Source organism: Platalea leucorodia (assembly GCF_965183815.1).
Source record: "Platalea leucorodia genome assembly, chromosome: W".
Classification (NCBI taxonomy): domain Eukaryota; kingdom Metazoa; phylum Chordata; class Aves; order Pelecaniformes; family Threskiornithidae; genus Platalea; species Platalea leucorodia.
Window position 1 is genome coordinate 12,158,008 of NC_138859.1, and position 18,534 is coordinate 12,176,541.

Here is an 18,534-nt window from a genome sequence, read left to right on the forward strand (position 1 = left end):
AGGACAGCTTGGACTAAATCCCACAATTCAATGCGAGACTGACAGTGCAATATTAAATAATCACGTCTTAGCCAAAAACCCCAAACACCCAGCCTCCAAACAAAAAACAAAACCCCAGCATGTACAGCTGTTTATCTGTACTACAGACTAGGCGTAGTACTCTCTAGCAAGACTAGCTCTATAAGGTAAGATTTACAGGTCAGCAGAAAAGACAAAGCAAACAAATCTATACCAACCTTGCTGCTAGCTTTTCCTTTGCCAGTTGGCTTGGCATTAGGTTGACTTGGGCATAGCAAAAAAATAAAATAAAAAAATCAATAGCATTAGTACTGAGGAAGCTTTCAGGGCTTATTTGAGTCCACAATAACAGATGCCTAATCTTTTTTTTTTTTCTTTTACATTTTTCAAATTCTCAATAGCCCTCATATTTTTTTACCTGTTTTTCTGCACTACCTGGTGTTAAATAAAACCCCTTGCAGAACAGAGCAGCACTCCCACTTCAGCTGATATTAGTGAATAAGAATGGGCTGCCCTGGCCCCGCCTATGCAAAAAGCTTGAATTATTCACATCATTGTCTCATATCCAAAGTTGCAGTCACAGTCCATATTTCTCTACAGTGCAATGAGCTGGTGCTTTATATTTTTAAGGCCAGAATGAAAGACACAGAAATCAGGCATTTTCTCCCAATATACTTCCAAATGCTGCCCTAGTTTTGTATACAATTTGTACACTGCACAGTAGTAGCTGAAAGACCCCTCTCTAGTCAGAGGAAGTGTCTGCCATTGCAAAAAGACGTTCGCAATGTTTCAGCTCCATAAATGCAGGTATGAAACCACTGACAAAAGCCAGTGCTGCCTTGTTTTCTGGCTCAAACCTTTTATAATTCTTGAAGACACTGACAACCTTTTTGTGCTTCCTGTCATAATAGCTCAAAACCAGATTTTATCGCCTCCTTCTGCTTCTCACAGTCCTCTGCTTCTCACTACGACTTCCATTCTGCATCTGCTGGGATTTCAGGTTTCTAGTCCAGCCCAGCAGGCTGGGCACGCATTCACTTACGTATCTTACCAGGGAAGAGTTTTCACCTCCGCAGCTGCTGGAGCAGTCGTGTTCAGACATGCTGAGTACTGTACTACACCACCATCATTGCAGAGAAGCATAGCCAGCCCATCAGCTTTCTAAAATCCTCCAGACCCTCCCTTCATCCTCTTCACATCAGACCTTGGTATCAACTCCTGGTATCAACAAAATTTGTTGTTGTTTGCTGCATGACACCTTGCAAGCTGAAAACAACCCAGACTGAGATGTCAAGCTGTGGCAATAGCCTGCACTGAAAAGATCTCTCATCCCCTAAAGGCTTCTACCTGAACCCTGCAGACACAGGGCAGGGGGTAAAAAAATTGATATTGGCCAACTTGCCTTCCCAGTTGAAGGAAATATTTTCTTTTTCTGTGTTTGTGTTTTTGTTCTGTACATTCCTGTAGTTTTTGCCTTTACCATGCTGCTCCTTTTCCCCTACAGTGACCAGTATGCTCAGCAAGGTCTCTGCCTATTGCTCTGCATTTCCTAGGGCTATAGTTCATCCATCTCCTTCTTCAGGGTAAGAGAATTAGGAGCTACAGAAACCCACTAATTTAAACCTAGCCTTTCACTTGTTAACCTGCTGATAACTTCCTTCAGTGTTAATGATGCCCCTTCTGGCAACACAGTGGCTCATGCATCTGTCCAAATTCAAATGAATAATTATCTAAAAGCAATAAGACAGCTACTCGCTTTCTGCTACAAAACTGATTTTTATTAAGAGTTGCTGGGAGCCAGGAGTTGGGCCAGTCTCAGACATTTTGTTCCATCCCTGATGCTTGCAAATGCCTGAGAAGTGATACAACCCACTGTGGTGCTGGTCTCTTTTCCAGACGTCAGGTCATGGCATGGCCCAGTGGCGTTTCCGGTTGCAGCTTCAGGTGCTGCTTGAGAAACCGCAGCACCTTCGTGCCCCAGAGGTCTGCATTGCTCTTGCATTTTGGATTCTCTACCATACAGGTTGTGGAAGGAGCACAGGTATTGAACAAACACTTTGGTCTGGGTGGGAGACTTCCTTTTACACAGTGATTTAATCACTTTGTTGAGACCTAATAGGGAACTTCTCAAAGTCCGAGTGTTATTTCAAATCCAAACTGCAATCTAGAGCTTTATCAAGGACTCAGTTAATATTCTATAAAAGGCTGAAGAGAAACAAAACAAGAAGGGTTACATGGGTGAAAAGCCAATCGATTTAACCTTCCTCCACATCCTTTGACAGAAAAAAGCCACAGGAAGGCTTTTCATAGGCTTCATTTATACTCATAGTGCAAAACTTCTCCAGTACCTGCAATACAGATTTTCATTTGGCCTCTTTGCCAAAAATTAACTGAAAATTATTTTGTGCTTAAATATCAGTCCTTCAGAAACAGTCATGCCCTAAGGTACGTACTTTGACTCGCTTTGTCCTCAGCCAGCACCCACAACTTGAAAACACGGAGTGAAGTATTTTTCTCGGTTGCGGCGTCCACCTGCAGGGGCCAGGAGGCATGGTAGCGTCCCCAGCTGAGCCGCTCCCCACTGCAACGCCCCCGCCTCGATGCTTCGCCCCATTCGGCTGCTCCCGGCCCTGTAACTCGAGCCTCCGCCCCGCGGCGCTCGAAATGGCTCGTGCAGGGTGCTGGAAAGCCTCTGCTTCCCGCCGCTCTAGCCTTCCCCGCGCACACGCGCCTGCAGCCGGCGGTGGACAAACGGCCCTGTCAGCCCCTTCCACACCGGCCCAAGTCAGGCGCTGCCTGATCTAGGAAACTAAAAATCACGCACCCTTTCCCCACGTCTTTCTTACTTTGCTTTGGGGAGGGTATGCCAAACTTTTTCTTGGGAAGACAAATCCCCAGTGCTCCCCTTTCCACCCCCTTCTCTCCCACCATCCCATTTGCTGTCGTTCAACTCCTTCGCTCTCCTGGATAATGCAGCATTCCCTGGGTGGCAGGCAGCCTCCTTCTCCACTTTGCTTCCCCTTTCATCCATTTCACCACTCATCCTAAGCTAGACTTGGCTCTAAAGCTTCCACATCTCTGATCTTCTCGTGGGAGGACCTCTTTGTTAAAAAAAAATAAAAATAATAAAAAAAAATATCCAGAACTCCAGGACTTTCTCCCCATTTACTGCTCTTAGGTCATCACTAAATGAATAGATAAAAACAGCTCCATACTCATTCCAGGCAAACCAGCTACATGGAAACACATATAAATCGGCTGCAGAGCCATTTTTAGGTAAGCCCTGCATATAGACACATTCTGAGACCCTCCCACTGCAAAAGGAAATCAGCCGGGAACAGTCTGAGAGACAGAACCGTATAACAGCAGCTCATGTGTCACGTAGTTGTTAGAGACTCAGATATTCCAGCAGGTACATAAACCAGTTAACCAGTAAACTATCTTCCTATAGCTAGACTTTAATCTCTCATTTATCATCACAAAAATTAAAACCTATTAACTTCATACTCATGTTTGCCTTAAAATACACAATACGCGCTTTTAAAATATTTTCCCTGTTTAGATGATTAATTCTACATGGACCTAGAAACAAAAGACAGCTGCCACAATCTGTCAATCTCAGATAGTAAAATGCCCAAAGGCAAGAAAATATTGCATGAACTCTCTGAAGATCAGTGGGTTATTTGTGCTGACAAGGGCATGATGTCTTATGCCATCTTTATAATAGGTTCCGATGCCTCATGTTAGTCTCATTACTTGCATAAAAACCTGTGTTAGGAAACCAAATTATTTAAAGATTACATTAAAAAGAGTAATAAAGATGTGAAACCTGAACTTTACTTTTTATGTGCATGCATCATAATTTTGGGGCAAGTCATAAACTCTGCTGAAGCTTTTGGGATTTTATTGAACACTCTGAGGATACTTATGAATTAAGTGGCACACCCCCTATAGGAAAGCAGTTCCCATTGGGCAGGCACTATTTTCTGTTAGTCCTCAGAAGCGCGGTCAGTAACATGAGGGGGCCTGAGAGCTGATGGGAAGAAAACAAACCTAACCCTGACATGCCACCAGAGCCCTGTATGCAGGTGCCCACTCATGCTTGGTGGGGAAGAGCAGGTTGCAGATGCCAGGCTGCTCAGCTGCATGGTGAAAACTGCAGCAAAAGCCACGCCAGGCTCCATGGCTGCTACAGAGGGACTGGTGTGGAAGTGGAACAGGTCAGTCAGGGCTCAGGGGGGTAGCGTGAAGGGAGTAGGGTCCCAGGGGAACACCAGGACTCTTCTGCTTCTGTCGCACGAGTGCTTGCTGACCTTGGGCCAGCCATCTTGCTGCCTAACTCTTTTATAAAATAGGAATGAGGATATTTAGCATGCTTGAAAGATGGAAATAGGAGTTCCCACTGACTGCAACGTTGCACAACCAGGTGCTGTTCAACTGCATGCAGAAGAGGAAGAAGAAAGCAGCAGAGAGCTTGGGGTTGTTAAAAATAAATCAATGACAGCAGAGTCCAGGACAGGCTGTCTTCAGCTAAGTTTGCATATTGGTTACATCTCCTCTAAGCTACATTTTCAAAGCACAAAAAAATTCTGTTCTGCAACAGGGGCTTGAAAACCTGTTTGTCAACAAATAATTAGCTTACAGACTGAGTAAGTATGTCTCAGGGGCTCAGCCCAGCTGTTCTTGCTTAGCCAGCACCTCCCAGGAGTTCTGCCCAGGCACTAAGCACAGGAGAAGGCCTTAAGCTCAACAACCACACTGACATTTGCAACAATAAAATTTAAGCTGTTAAAGAGTCAGTTTTATTTAACTTTACTAAGCTATTTCTGAGCACTCAGTGCAGTTACCATACCTGTGCCAAACCCAAAATTTTACATCTCCATTAGCCTAATTAAACTAATCAAATGGAGTTAAATATAATCAGTTACCACTGAGCACAGCTGTTAAAAGCCTCTCTGTTAGACTTTGACCTCTCTTATTAGTAAGATGGTTAAGGATAGAGATAGACTCTGCAATTCTTAATATAACTGAGAGCTAAAGGGAATGATTGCTGTGATTTAATTAAATGGTGAGATGCAATGCCCAAGTTTGCATTGCGGAGGCTGCCAGCCAGAAGCAAGACCCAGCTGCAGGGAGCTACTAAAAGGCACCTGTGGAGAAGCCATCCTCCCAGCACAAGCAGTAAATAACTGCAAGGCTACATGTATTTCCCTCCCTTTAAGGGAAAAGTTAGCCATTCCCACTTATGTTCTACAATTTGAGTTTTATTATTATCCATTGCATTACTAGCAGATTGCATTAAAAAATATCCAGTCAGTTGTGTTTTAGCTGTCTGCAGTGAGTAGCTCCACTCCACTGACTTCAGCTTGTTTTCTTGTAGGATTGCAGCTACATCCATGCACAAGTAACATTTATAGTCACATAACCCCTCTCTCTGCCAGTATGGGACTGGAGAATCAACATCTGCCTCAGGAGAAAAGCAGCGTTACACACCGGGGGTGTCCTCCTACTTCTTTGGAAAACTAGCTCTCCATTTCCACTGCAAGGAGGTTTTCCTACAGTCCTGGGTTACATTTCCATTTGAATTTCATTCCCGCAGCACTCAGGGTGGGTTAGGCTGCACAGAGTCCCCTCACCTCTCTTCTGCCATCTTACCGTCTTCCAGTGACCATCAGCAAAGTTAGAAAGTGCTTTGAACTGTGATATACTTGGAGAGGTTTGTAAACGCAGGATGGCTCCACAGCACTTAGGTTTTAGGAACTGTATGACCCAAATTTCTTAAAAACGTGGTTTCTGAAAATACCTTAAATTGTCAACATTAATGTTTTTGGTTCTTCCTACAGTATCCACCCAAAACTGATAGGCCTTACTCAAGACAAGGAAGAAATCTTGCGACCCAATATGTGCAGGTGGACTCTCAGGCCTCATGGTCTCTTTTTGAAACCAACAGCGTTGGCATGGTCAGAGGAGTCTGTAAACATGGATCGAATTGCAGATGCCTCCACATCCTGCACAGGACCAGTGCCACGCACTGGGTGCTGGGCCACTGTCTCTCTTGTTATTTTCCTGACAGTAGGAATGCAATATTAGGACAACAGTTATTAAGAAAAAAAATAAAAGTTATAAAATATTCCTCATTCCACCCAAAAAATCAGCTACACAAATCCTGACCAGCGGTGGTGAGTGCGTGGAACAAGTTTTTCCTTTTTGGGGAAGAAGAGAATTAAGAGGGAGGGATAAGTGGAAAGGAAGAAAGGGCAGTAAAAAGGAACAAATTTCAATGCGCCATTATATTCTTTGACCATTTTCTCCCTGACAGGTAAATCTGCAGAGCATTTAAGATCGATATGTGACAAAGAGTCAGCCAGAAAGGGAGGAGCAGAGGGAGATGCCACTTGAGCTGGCACGCCAGAGGATCTTTAAATAGAAAAGCTTTCAGGGAACTCAGGGCAGATGCTTAATGCACAAAACTTAATTACAACCATATCCATCCAAAACACACACACACACACACACGCACACCTCACCTTCCCACACTTTTTATCTGTGGCAACCGGGGAAGGGAAGGGAGGAAAAGGCACTAAACCCAGTGCTGGGCCCCAATCCTAGCATCCCCCCGGGGGGCTGGTGCTTTGAGAGGAAGGTGCCAGCTTCCTCTGAGGCTGCGGGTCCCTGGGGGAGGCAGTACCTGTTAGTCAGCTCCTCCGCTTCCTCTGGGTCCACAGCCTCCTCCTCTTCTTCATCCTCTATGAAGGACAAGGTCTCAGATGCCCTGTCACGCTCAGTGCTGTGGTACCCCTCCATGCCCTTCCCAGCTCAGGCTGTCACTGGTGATTTTTACTCCCAACCCTGTCCTCCCCAGGGTTGCCTGAAGCAACTGTCATCCCCAGCAGCTCTTACTTCTGACTCGGGGCAGTCTTTAAATAGAAGGCAGTGAAGTTACAGCACTGAGTCACTGCCAGTCCTACCCTGGGTCCAAGGGTGCCAGGACACATGGCAAAACCTGACAGCCATCTATCTGTGCTGCTCAGGCCCTTCGCCTGCCCATTGCTGCTGCAGAGGTATTTTTACAACAAAGACAGCGGAGCAGGGCAGGGAAGAAGGAGCTGGGGCCCTGGCGGACCTTCCCAAACTGGCTCTAATGAATTCGGGGTGGACAGCACACATGAAGCAGAAGGAGAGCTTTCTTGTGCCCCCACAAAAAGGTGCATTTAGCATGTTCAAAAGCAAGTTCCAACCCTGAGCCCACCGGGAGACTCAGAGTACCTCAAGGCAAGACTTCTTCGAGCGAGAAAGGTCAAATACAATTACTAGTGGATGAGCCTAGGACACGAGCCTTTAATAGTTAATACCATACTGTAAGAGGTATCAGATGCACTGTAGTTTTTAACAAGACGCAGGGAATATATTTGAACCCTCAAATTTGTCGATGTGTTAAATCACAGGACATTTCAAATTTCTTCTTCCAGTGGACTTGAACCAATTTTAATTTAAATCAAAGACAAACTCTGTAGGGTTTAGGTTAAGCCATGTTTTCCCTTTATTATTCTGCATTTCACACAAAATGCAGTGCTTTTCACAGACAAAATGGGAATATGTACTAGCCAAAGTAATGAATTTTTAAAAAAAGAATTTTTTAAAAGAGAGAGAGAAGCACCAAAACTCTGATTCTAAATAAAGAACTTTCAAGTTATTTCAGGTATAAAACATTGTATAACTTTTTAATAATTTTTTCTTTTTTTTTTTCTTTCCTTCAAATAAATAGCTGGTTATAAATCAATCAGCAAACTCTTCCTAGTGTTATAAGTACAGAAACACCCAAGCAGGTATTTCTGAATACAAGCTCTCTCTGCAATGCTAAAATAAATTCTACTGACAAATTCACTTTAAGTGAAATATTTCCTAAACAGCATGTACAGATAAAACCTGTCTGCTCTCCTGACCTACCCAGTGGAGGTACACAATTTACAAGGTCAAAACATAATTTCTCGAAGAAGTGTATTTGAAACAGATACTAAGCTTAAACTCCAGATTTTATCATGAGCACAAAGACAGCGTACACAGCACAATGAAAATTTTTAAGGTAGAGGACTTAGCATTCTTTAAGCATGGAAGAGAAGAGCATTAGAGTCTTGTAGAAATGCTTATATACTAAGCATACGCATATTGCACAAGTTTTGATTCAGTCTTCAACACAGCAAGAGAAAGGTCAGTACCCTTTTACCAGTATCCCTTCAAATTATTTCCAGACCTAGTGCTCTCCCTTCTGTACTTCTCACCACTTAATTTGACCTGTAAGCTGACCAAAATAGCATATTTTTTCATGCTCTTCCTACAAGCATCATACTCTGTATGATCAATGAGAGAAAGATTTATATCAAAACACAAAGGGATTAGAGAAAACAAGAACAAAATAGAGATAACAAAAACAAACACTACAAAATACACGTGAGATTCCCCAGAGCATGAAGAATCCATTAGATCAAGAGTGACATTCTCTGATGGACTTAAATTTAACACCAAATATACTGTGAATTGAGTCCAGTGACCTAAATTCAAGTAAAGTATTGGTTCCAAATAAGCATTTGGGGTGGTATTCACAAACACTAACTTCATGTTATCTGCAAATCCTCTTATATCCTTTTATTATGGTTGCCTATTTCTCCCAAAAAACCATGTCACCCTTCAATTTGAGTCTTTAAATTGGTTTATATTGAATTCTTTGTAAGGGATTTCTTAACAACAACCTCTCATACTGTCAGAACACCTTAAGGTACACAGAGTACATTTACAAAATCACATTTTAGGAGAAGCGAGAGCAAGAGAGCTAGAAGACAAACTTCAAGTTTCACAGTATACAGCCTATGCCAGTTCTGGCACTACTGTTATTGAATGGGAAGCTCTTGCTAATGTTTGGTCCTCCTGTACAACTCAGCCTGTTAATTAAAAGCACTGCTAGAAGACTGAAGAGAGTTCCTAAAATCCTAGACAAGACACTAGCAGTTTCTGACATTATACAAGGTGAGAAATGACAGGCAAACCCAATACCAAAATAAGTAGTTAAAACTATTCCTAAAATAACAGAGCTGAACTGAAGCATTTTCATTTCAAGACAGTAAGAAGCCTCAGATGTTAGTGCCTTGCACACACACTGAAATCTTGGTCAGCCATGAAAAAATACCTTTTACCAAAGGTCTCCCAGAAAAAACATTCCTGCTAGGGTGCACACCAAGGGATAGGTGTAGTGAAGGTTTTTATTTTGAAGTTGAGAAGGGAAAACTTGACGCTAACACTAAGATTTATGATAGCCATTAGTGGATTTCTTGCTCTGGATACCTGGCCAGAGTGGATGAAAATCCAGGTCATTAAGCCTCTCAACAACTTCAGACTATGCAGAACTGAATCCAAAGTTAGTTAAAGTTCAGCTCCTACTCCCTCTCCCCAAACAATTTATTTTGTGGCATTTTATTTGAAGTTTTCTGAAGAAAGTTGCAGCCCACCATTTAACAAAGATCATTATGTTCACGCGTTGCCATTCCAGTTGTCTGGCACTTCCACAGGAAGTGGGGCTGCTCTTGTTTGCCTTAACAGGAAAATAATATAATATGACATCTGGTGAAATTTCTTTTCCGAACCTTTCAGATTTTTAAGTATATGAGAAAATTGCCACTTTCCATGCTCTTGCCAGATTACCCACTAGCTTCTTTTGCTACAAGTTAAACCAAGTCACACCAGCTTGCACCTTGCTTAGCTAACACAGTGAATTACTGGGGAATTTCTGTTGTTAGAGAGGATGCAACAAACAGGCTCATCCCCAAACACTTGGGGAAAACTACCATCTAGACTTTATATTTATATTATAAATATAGTTTATCAGAAGTACATAAACTTGAGAAAAAGCACAAAAAGATTCTTTTTAAAGACACAGATCGTTGTGGCTACAGATCTTGGCTTGTATTAAAAAGATCACTGAGCTGGTTGGTCAATTTTTACAGAGTTGCATAAAGGTATCACTTTTTTTTTAAATTGTCTATTTTAAAAACAGATAGGAAGAAGCTGTTTCAAACATAAAGCAATAATTTAAGGTGTGGGATATGTTGACACCTTAGGTGATACAATGCAAACTCGTAAGAGAGAGACATGCATAAAGTTTTGTGCCTCACATCCAGCTCACCTGAAATACATTTTTGCCAAGTTTGAACACGTATGTCCCTTCTTAGTTGTCCTACGTGGGAAAGTTTTACATTTTGTAGACAAAGAGATAGCCAGCACCTTTTAAAAAAAGAGCAGCCCTCTCCTCCCCTCTCCCCAAAATCCATGTAGAACATCTTTGAATCCAGACATCATCCTGTACTAAAAACTTTTGGTTGCATTTTACATAAAGCAGGTCAAAGTGAATGTTTCACTGAGACCAAATCTACCACCTTCTAAAGAGGAGAGGCAGGGAGGAGAACATTTTAGTAGGTTGTTAGAGTCAGATTAAAACTGTTTAATTTGCAGAAGGAAGCTGTTTTAAGAAGCAAGGCAAAATCTTAGATGACTAGATCATGAAGTGAGCAGTAAGTAACCTCACAGCAGGCAGTAACTGACCCTCCTGTCTTTACGTAGAATTCATTTAAACCACAATGTGTAATGAAAATCATAGGAAGAATAATCTCTCAATGGCAGTGATACAAACAGATTCCTTAGGCTTCTTAAAGTGCAAGATATTCATAAGTACTTGTAGTTTTAAGCAACTGTCATTCCTTATGGTTCCTAATAAAGAGGAATTTTTTTTCAGGGCCATAACACTCCAGTATACAGGCTTCCAGACAGCTTGGACCAAACAACTGCTTTTACATTTTTTGGAAAACCACACAGGTTTGAAACCAATTTTTTAACTGAAAACTCTGAAAAGAAATTCACTCCGATTTCACAGAACAGTGTGAGAACCCAAACACCTTGTAAACCACTGCTTTAGCAGATTCACAAAATAAAATGTATTATGTAAAAGTATGTTAACAGTTAAGTATTTTATATGCTAAGATGGCTAAATAGAAGGAAACTGACATTTCTGAACAGAATTACAAAGCAAAAAAGTTATCCTTTTCTGACTATATAAAGGCAACACCTTATAGCATTTGTTTTATTACAAATATCTGGTATTGATTTCCTTTTTGTTGGAGAAACCCTAGAGATATTTAAGGACTTGATTAACTGGAGTAAACAGGAGTCTCCGATGACAGAATACAAGGAAGTCTAACTGGTTTAAGGTGGAAGCCAGTTCTGCACACTAATCCCTAGTCATAAACTACATTATGAATAGTCAGAGATCTCAGAAAACCAGAATTTGAGCTCAGATATATGAACATAATTCCAAATGCAATGCCTATGATAGGAGACAAGCATATAAGTGAGTTGGCAGCAAGGATTTTTAGAAAAAGGATGTTTAACCAAGGTCTAAATCTTTGCTTGCTTCCTTCAAAGTTTCCTTGCCTCCTCCACTACCTGGAACAGTGAAAGCTCCAGTTTGAACTATTCATGTTCTAAAATTATGAGTGTGGTCTTCCTAAAGAGAAGTAACAATTTAATTCAGTTGTCAAAAACCAGCAAAAACCCGTTGGTGGCAATATTATAAAAAAGGGATAGTAAGAGGTATAAAACATTGTTTATTACCAGTCAAATTCAGGTAGGAAGAAATAATGAAGATAAAGTTGTGATTCTAAAGCTATTAATTATCATTATATTTTCTTGTGTGTGTAAAATTGATAATTCTAAGACAAAGGGTCTACTGTTTCAAGCACCCATTTCAACTTAAGCCTGATGCTTAGCGGCATACAGACATTAATACTCTTCTTAAATTTTTAAGAATAAGTTTCTATCATATGTATAGTACAAAGCATAAAAATAAACATAATAAACATAACAAACATCAGAAACAGGCAGGTTCAATGACTGCCATTTGTATAACTATCTTGAAAACCAAAGTGACTGGAAAAAATTAACTCTGATGCACTTTTTACCTTTAGAAATTCATCTTTGATAATATCAAACTTCTGTTTTTCATGTACAGCTCTAGCAGTGTTTGTCCCATCGAAGGGCTCTGCAAGATCAAACACAAACATTAAAAGCATTAAAAAAAACCAAACAAACTAGAGCTATGCTGTCTTCACTGAGCAAGTAATCAGGCAAAACCCAGAGGAGTTAACATATCATTGCTTCCCAAGAGTGTTTTGAATGGCTGATTCCACTTTGCTTCTCAATCTTCATTTCTATATAACATTCATCCAGAAAAGCCCCAAACACTGAACACTCTAATGGTATGTAATCCATAATAAAGTCAGGTTATTATTTCTATCGAAGCATGCTATTATTGTGCTGAATTCATGCATCAGTAATTATTTGTTACTGTTTAATAGTCTGTGATGAGATATCAGAATATGATTTTGCATATTAAAATGTTTTGAAACTTACTACACATGTCCCTCTTGGAACTGTCCACTTTAGATCTCATTCAACAGCTTCTCAGTGAAATACAAGGACTACAGTAAAATATTTACTATAAATTTTATGTAAGAAGTACCAACTGCTGTAAAACTATATTTTATTACTTCATATCTATTCTACAATAGCTATTAATAAGTTAACAATTTGGGGCTTACCCCTTTGAAAAGACTACAAATTTATGTGATGTTCTCCCCCCCCCTTTTTTTTTTGCTAACATAATTAGTACTTTGGAACTTTTTTTTTTTTAAATTGAAGGATTAAAAAAATACTCCTTGCTATTGATAAGGTTGCCAACATTAAAGTAACATATACTAAAGAATTATAATGCAGAGACTATGCATTACAATGCACTACAAAACAGATTTTATATAGTCTTTTTTTGCCTTGCTAGAGAACTGCTTAAATAAAATATGGTGTATTTCACACTGGCAGAATTTATGAAAGTCCTCAAGGGCCATCGAACCATAGAAGTATTTGATAGATCAGGCAGCTTTTTTGTTTAGTTGGTTTTTTAATTGCTTTTATTCGCATAGGGACATATAGTGAAATAAAGCATTAAAACAGACATCAGAAGAGATTATGCCATTATAGAGACTGGGACTTCAAATTTGGAACATGTTCCACGGCATTGGGTTTGCTACTGAAAGTTATTTAAATTCAAAATCAAATAAATTGTTTCAAGCAACAAATGTTGGTTTTGGCATGTTTCTAAAAGGTTTTTCTTCAAACTAGCTATAAAGTTTTTTTAATGGACATTTACAGGCAGATTTATTTTACTTTAGAATGCATCATACATTTAGATTGGAGCAGAAAACTGGCCATCAAATAAGAAAGGTACCTAGTCTTCTAAAACCAGTCACATAATTTGACACAGTGACCTACTGCTAGTAAGAATTCCATACCCCTTACTGTGTGAAGCAGTACAGCATTTTTTGTGTGTCTTAAACGTGATGTCAAGTGTTTCTTTAATGCTAGGACCCTTATGTACTTTATGTTGAATCAAGAGATTTTTTTTCTTTTAAATCAACAAGAGCAAAGCTGTACAATCTTCTAAAACTGTCAGTGGGGAGAAAAAAGGTACTCTTCCTAGTCACAAAAGCTGGCTCACTTCTTCCCTTTATTCTTCCTGCATATTTATTGACTGTCAAAAGAAACTCATTCCCTAGAGCACAGCAAGAATAATTTTGCAATCAGCTATTTACAACACTACATTTTCTAACCATCAGGACAGTGAGAGTCCATCATAAGTTATTTTGTTCACACACAGACATGAGAATATTAAAAGAAAAAATAATAAAACTTTAACACTGATGCTTGAGGGAAAGACTAAAGGGGTTCCATCCCAAAGCATTCTATGATTCTATGATCTTTCAAAACGAAAATACAAGAAATCATAAAACTTCAGAACTGCTGCAAACCAAGTCCTGAGGAATTACTTTTAGAATTATTTTTAACATGTGGATCTGAGAGATTTAAAAGTACAAGCATGAATCAGGTGCAGCTTAGACAGCTTCTGATCCAGTTTCCCTAAATGACTATCAATTTAATTCTCACAAAACTGCCAAGTTTCTGGCTTTTCCAAACTGTGTCTTTTTCAGCAGGAGAATATATGATATTATTTGATATAGAGAAGATTTAAACTGAAACCAGAATAGTTGCTAGCAATTTAGAGCTTCTGACAAGGAATGGTCACAAACATTAGCTAAAAGCAAAGTTCTCTGTATCCCTATAATGGTAATAGCCTGCCAGATTTTTAAACTGTCTGAAAAGAGCATCTCTACTATATTTGTTTCTCAAACAGCAGAAATACAAGTGAGAATCAGTCTTAAGGCCGATAAAAATTAAAAGAGAATAAATTTTTTCTTTGAGCAAGCCTAAATATAGCGCTACATGTAGAATTATGGCAACTTGCAGGTATAGACTTCTTATAATCTATCAACAAATATATTTAAAATATTAAAAATATATGCAATAATACCAATTAGTGGAATTTTAGTTCACTAAATGGAAAATCTGACAAAGACTTGGAAACCAGAATATGTTGACATGTTTAGCTAGCTTTTAAAAGTTTCTTATCAAAGTGCACAGAAGTTTATCTACATACTTTGTTAAACTAGTTCAGCTTAATAGCTGTTATAAACATGAAGCTTACTTCGAGTTGAAATAGGAAATTTAATTTTTCCCTTCCAATTTAGAAGTAAAAACTTGGTATGTGAGGATAAAACCCACTCTTAATCAAGTCTTGAAGCACATGGTAACAGGAAGGAATCAGATGTGCCACCTATAGATAATTTTGCTTTTTTAATAGTTCAAATGCAAAACGCACTCTTAAGAAAAAGTTATATGTAATCAAGCCCATTTAATACAAATTCTAAAATGCCTATTTTCCAAGCTGACAGAAGGCAAACCTAATTATTCAGCCACTTTGTAACATCATAAAAAAACTGAGAGCTTGAAACACACAGCCCCCCACCTGCAACACAGTGGATCAGCATCATGTGACATCAGCAGACAGCTGCCCAGCATTCCCACCTCCCACATGCAGATCAGAGCCTTGGCAATGTCTGCCCTGCACTATCCCGAATCATTTTGGCTGTGCAGATACTCTATTTCTCACATTTCTCAACTCTGAGACTGCAGAGTCAAGCATGCAGTCGTCTTCACAAGTTTCAGGGTATTTTTTTCCCCTATGACTGGTAGTTGATTTTTTTTCCAAGTCAAATAAAGAACAGGAATCCTATCGTGGCTTCACACTGTCCATGTGATTAAAGCCAAGTTGGTGAGCTCTAGGCCACAGAATAGCTAATTTCACCAGTAGGTAATTATTCTCTGCACAGAGTAGCAGAAATGCAGGAAATTACATGCACACACACAGAGTACACCCCCACCCCCCAGGAATCTTGAGGAGTGTCTGTGTCTAACCACAGGACTTCTGCCTTATTCCTCCCATCCACCCCAGCAAAATTGTCCTAATCTCTAACAATTATTTCCATACAGTTTGGCTCCTGTCCAAGTTCTCTTCCTCTTTTATCCTAAAACTTCAACCCTTGATATCCTGATCCTAATAGCCTCCCATTTATTTACAGCCAGGGCCCATGCCACCTCCCCCATTTCAAACCTTTCCTCTTCACCCCAGTGTCCTAAACCACCTACTTCTAATTCTGCTCCCACTCCACCTTGGTTCCTTATCCATGGTCTCTTGTCCAATCAGTTCCCCTTCACCTGCTGCATTCTGATTCTTGCTCCCCTTTCTTATCTCTTTCTGTTAACTGTTTCCAGTTACAGGATAGCTCCCAGTCCTTCCCTGCTTCTTTTTTCATTCTCCTCTAACATCTCAGTCCTTCTCTTAGTCTATTATTTTCTCTTTCCCTGGTCCAAGCTTCATCTCCTACACAGGCTAACTGTTCATCTTCTCCATATAGATTCCCCATGGCAGTTGAAAGGCACCAAAGAGCACATGAAGCAGGTTCCCTGTATCATGCTACTGCCCAGTTCAGCCTGAACTAAGGCAGCTGAGACCTGCAACTCCAAAAGGTGCCCTGGGTTTACCCTCTGTGGAAACTGTACGTTCACCAGACAACCAAAAATAGTAACCACAAGGGGATCAACATACGCATAATCTAGTTACTGCTAGGACTTGGGATGCCAGAGCATTACTAGAACAAAGAATATTCTTAGAGAGGAATCTGAATATGTGCCTACTATGTTTTTTCAGAAGCTCCATCTTGGCGAAACTGAAGACTACTTTTGCAGAGCAGGAAAACACACACTACTGCCATTCCTTGTCAAAGTCCTAATCCCTGTTCCAAAATAACAGGGCAATGAGTCCTCTTGAAGAAAAGGTCAGGAGAACTATTTTTAAACACTATAGAACTTAAAGCTTCCTTCTCAAATGTTTTTGGCAAGACCGTTTCCAAAACTATTTACATTGGTTAAACTTCATTTTCTACATAAATATATTACACGTGCATTATTAAAACATGACCAAGGTAAAGTCTAATTGACAGATTCATATATTTAGTGTCTTAACAGTTAAAAATTATAATGCAGCTTTACATTTTACCTTCTATACAAATAAATTTGTTTCTCCATTCAGTGCCATCAGGTCTTGGAATAGCTTTGGCCTCACGAACTGAAATCATTGGATGGCTCCAACTAGGGAAAAGGAAACAATTTGCAGACCTTTTAACTCTTGATTCTGAATGAATAATATCAGTTTACATTAAAAAAATCATCAAATTGCTATGTTATAAGCCTGGATAGCACAGTACTTTATAATAAGGAGTAATTTAGTGTAACAGTAATGCACTATATAAGAGTAAGGAATGATGGGTAGGAAACAAGAAAAATTTTCCACAAACACAAAAGTGTATTTACGAAAACATCTGCAAAACAGAACATCACAGTTTCCATGAGTAACATGTATTCATTACATGTTTTCTTCATTTTTCTTCAAAAAAACCCAATGTCAACATGAATGTGGACACCTACATTTATTTCTAAGTTAAAAATAAATTATAGCCTCAAATCTACCTTGCTTCAAGGTCTCACTTTGTAAAGAGATCGCCAAGTGAAAACCTGCTGCCTTCACTCACAGCTGCAGAAGTGAAATCAGATACTCTCTTCAGAGGGCCTGGTAAACACGGACCAGTTTCCAAATACCTTCTTTTGAGAACACCTCCATACATTTTTATACTCTGTCACATTCACTGCATGATCAGCGGAGCTTTGATAATACTGAAAGTTAAAATGGAGTTATAAGTATACTTTTAGCCAACTGTAGCACGTGAAACATTAATGCAGACTTGAACTCTATGGCAAGCTAATTATACGACTGTGTCAGCAAATCAAGCTTGCCATATGTAGTGTGTAAGTCCAATATATGCAGCAATTTCCAAATCACATTTCTGGTAAATTATAAAGGGGGAGAAAAATTACTTCTTATGGACACAGCAAAAATCCCAGACTCAGACTGTGGAATGGGCACTGTATAAATACATGGTAATCAACAATTCTCTTCTGAAAGAGTTTATAGTCTAAATAAACAAAGCAGGTTAATAGCATAAGGGGGAAAGAAAACCCAAAACCAAACCAACATAGTACAAGGAGATAAACTCATTTATGGCTGCACAGCATGCAAGGTGCTTGTTTCTTCCTTTGCATCCTACTTTTTGGGCCCATCCTGCCATTAAATATTATTCACTAGATCAAGTAAAATAATGGGGGTTCAAGAAAAAGGAGATGAATTGAACAGGTGAATGACTGGCTGCATAGCTGGTGCCATGCTCAAGGTCTCAGCTTCTATGATCTTGGGCATACCTTCAAGAAACCAGGACTGTTGACAGCTAACAGGGCTCAACTGACCAAGTGGGTCAAAAGTGTCCTGGGCAACAAGCTGGCTGGACTTATAAACAGAGCTTTAAACTAGATTTAGCAGGGGAAGGGGATGGAGTTCTAAGCACTAGAGAAGAGCCAGGGGCTGCTGAGGCATTAGGAAGCAACAGGGAAACACCTGTGAATTGCCTCAAGGGAATTAGGGCAAGCTCCTCTAAAAAGGGGATGTGGCCAATAGGCCAACTGAAGTGCCTCTATACCAATGCACACAGCATGGGAAACAAACAGGAGGAGCTGGTAGCTGCTGCCCAGATGGAAAACTACGACCTAATTGCTAACACAGAAACTTAGTGGGATGAATCGCACAATTGGAGTGCTGTGATTGATGGCTATAAACCATTCAGAAGGGACAAGCAAGGAAGGAGAGGTGGGGGAGTTGCCCTCTATGCCAAAAATGGGATTGATTGCACAGAACTATCTTGAAGAACGGCAATGTGCAGGTTGAGAGCTTATGGGTGAAAATTAGAGTCCAAGCCAACAAAGGCAACTTTGTGGTTGGTGTCTACTACAGGCCACCTGATCAAGGAGAGGAGGTTGATGAAGAGTTCTTTCTTCAACTACAGGAAGCATCACACTCACAGGCCCTGATCCCAATAGGGGACTTCAACCACCGACATCTGCTGCAAAAGCAGCACA

The 18,534-nt window shown here is 40.0% G+C and overlaps 1 protein-coding gene and 1 pseudogene across 2 annotated transcripts in view; both read right to left on the bottom strand.

Annotated features, from left to right (window-relative positions):
* Positions 1-6,822, bottom strand: part of LOC309601739 (uncharacterized protein) — a gene marked incomplete at its 5' end in the record, with an annotated part of 51,711 nt that extends 44,889 nt beyond the window's left edge. The window contains 1 exon segment of the mRNA XM_082334901.1: positions 6,707-6,822. Coding sequence (XP_082191027.1) covers positions 6,707-6,822 — 116 coding nt within the window.
* A 4,714-nt stretch (positions 6,823-11,536) lies between these two features.
* Positions 11,537-18,534, bottom strand: part of LOC309601740 (poly(A) RNA polymerase GLD2-like) — a 39,712-nt pseudogene continuing 32,714 nt past the window's right edge. The window contains exons 10-12 of the transcript in view: positions 16,568-16,659; positions 12,021-12,100; positions 11,537-11,566 (exon numbers count right to left, since the gene is read on the bottom strand). The product of the transcript in view is annotated as a poly(A) RNA polymerase GLD2-like (transcript). The remainder of the gene's footprint in view (positions 11,567-12,020; positions 12,101-16,567; positions 16,660-18,534) is intronic.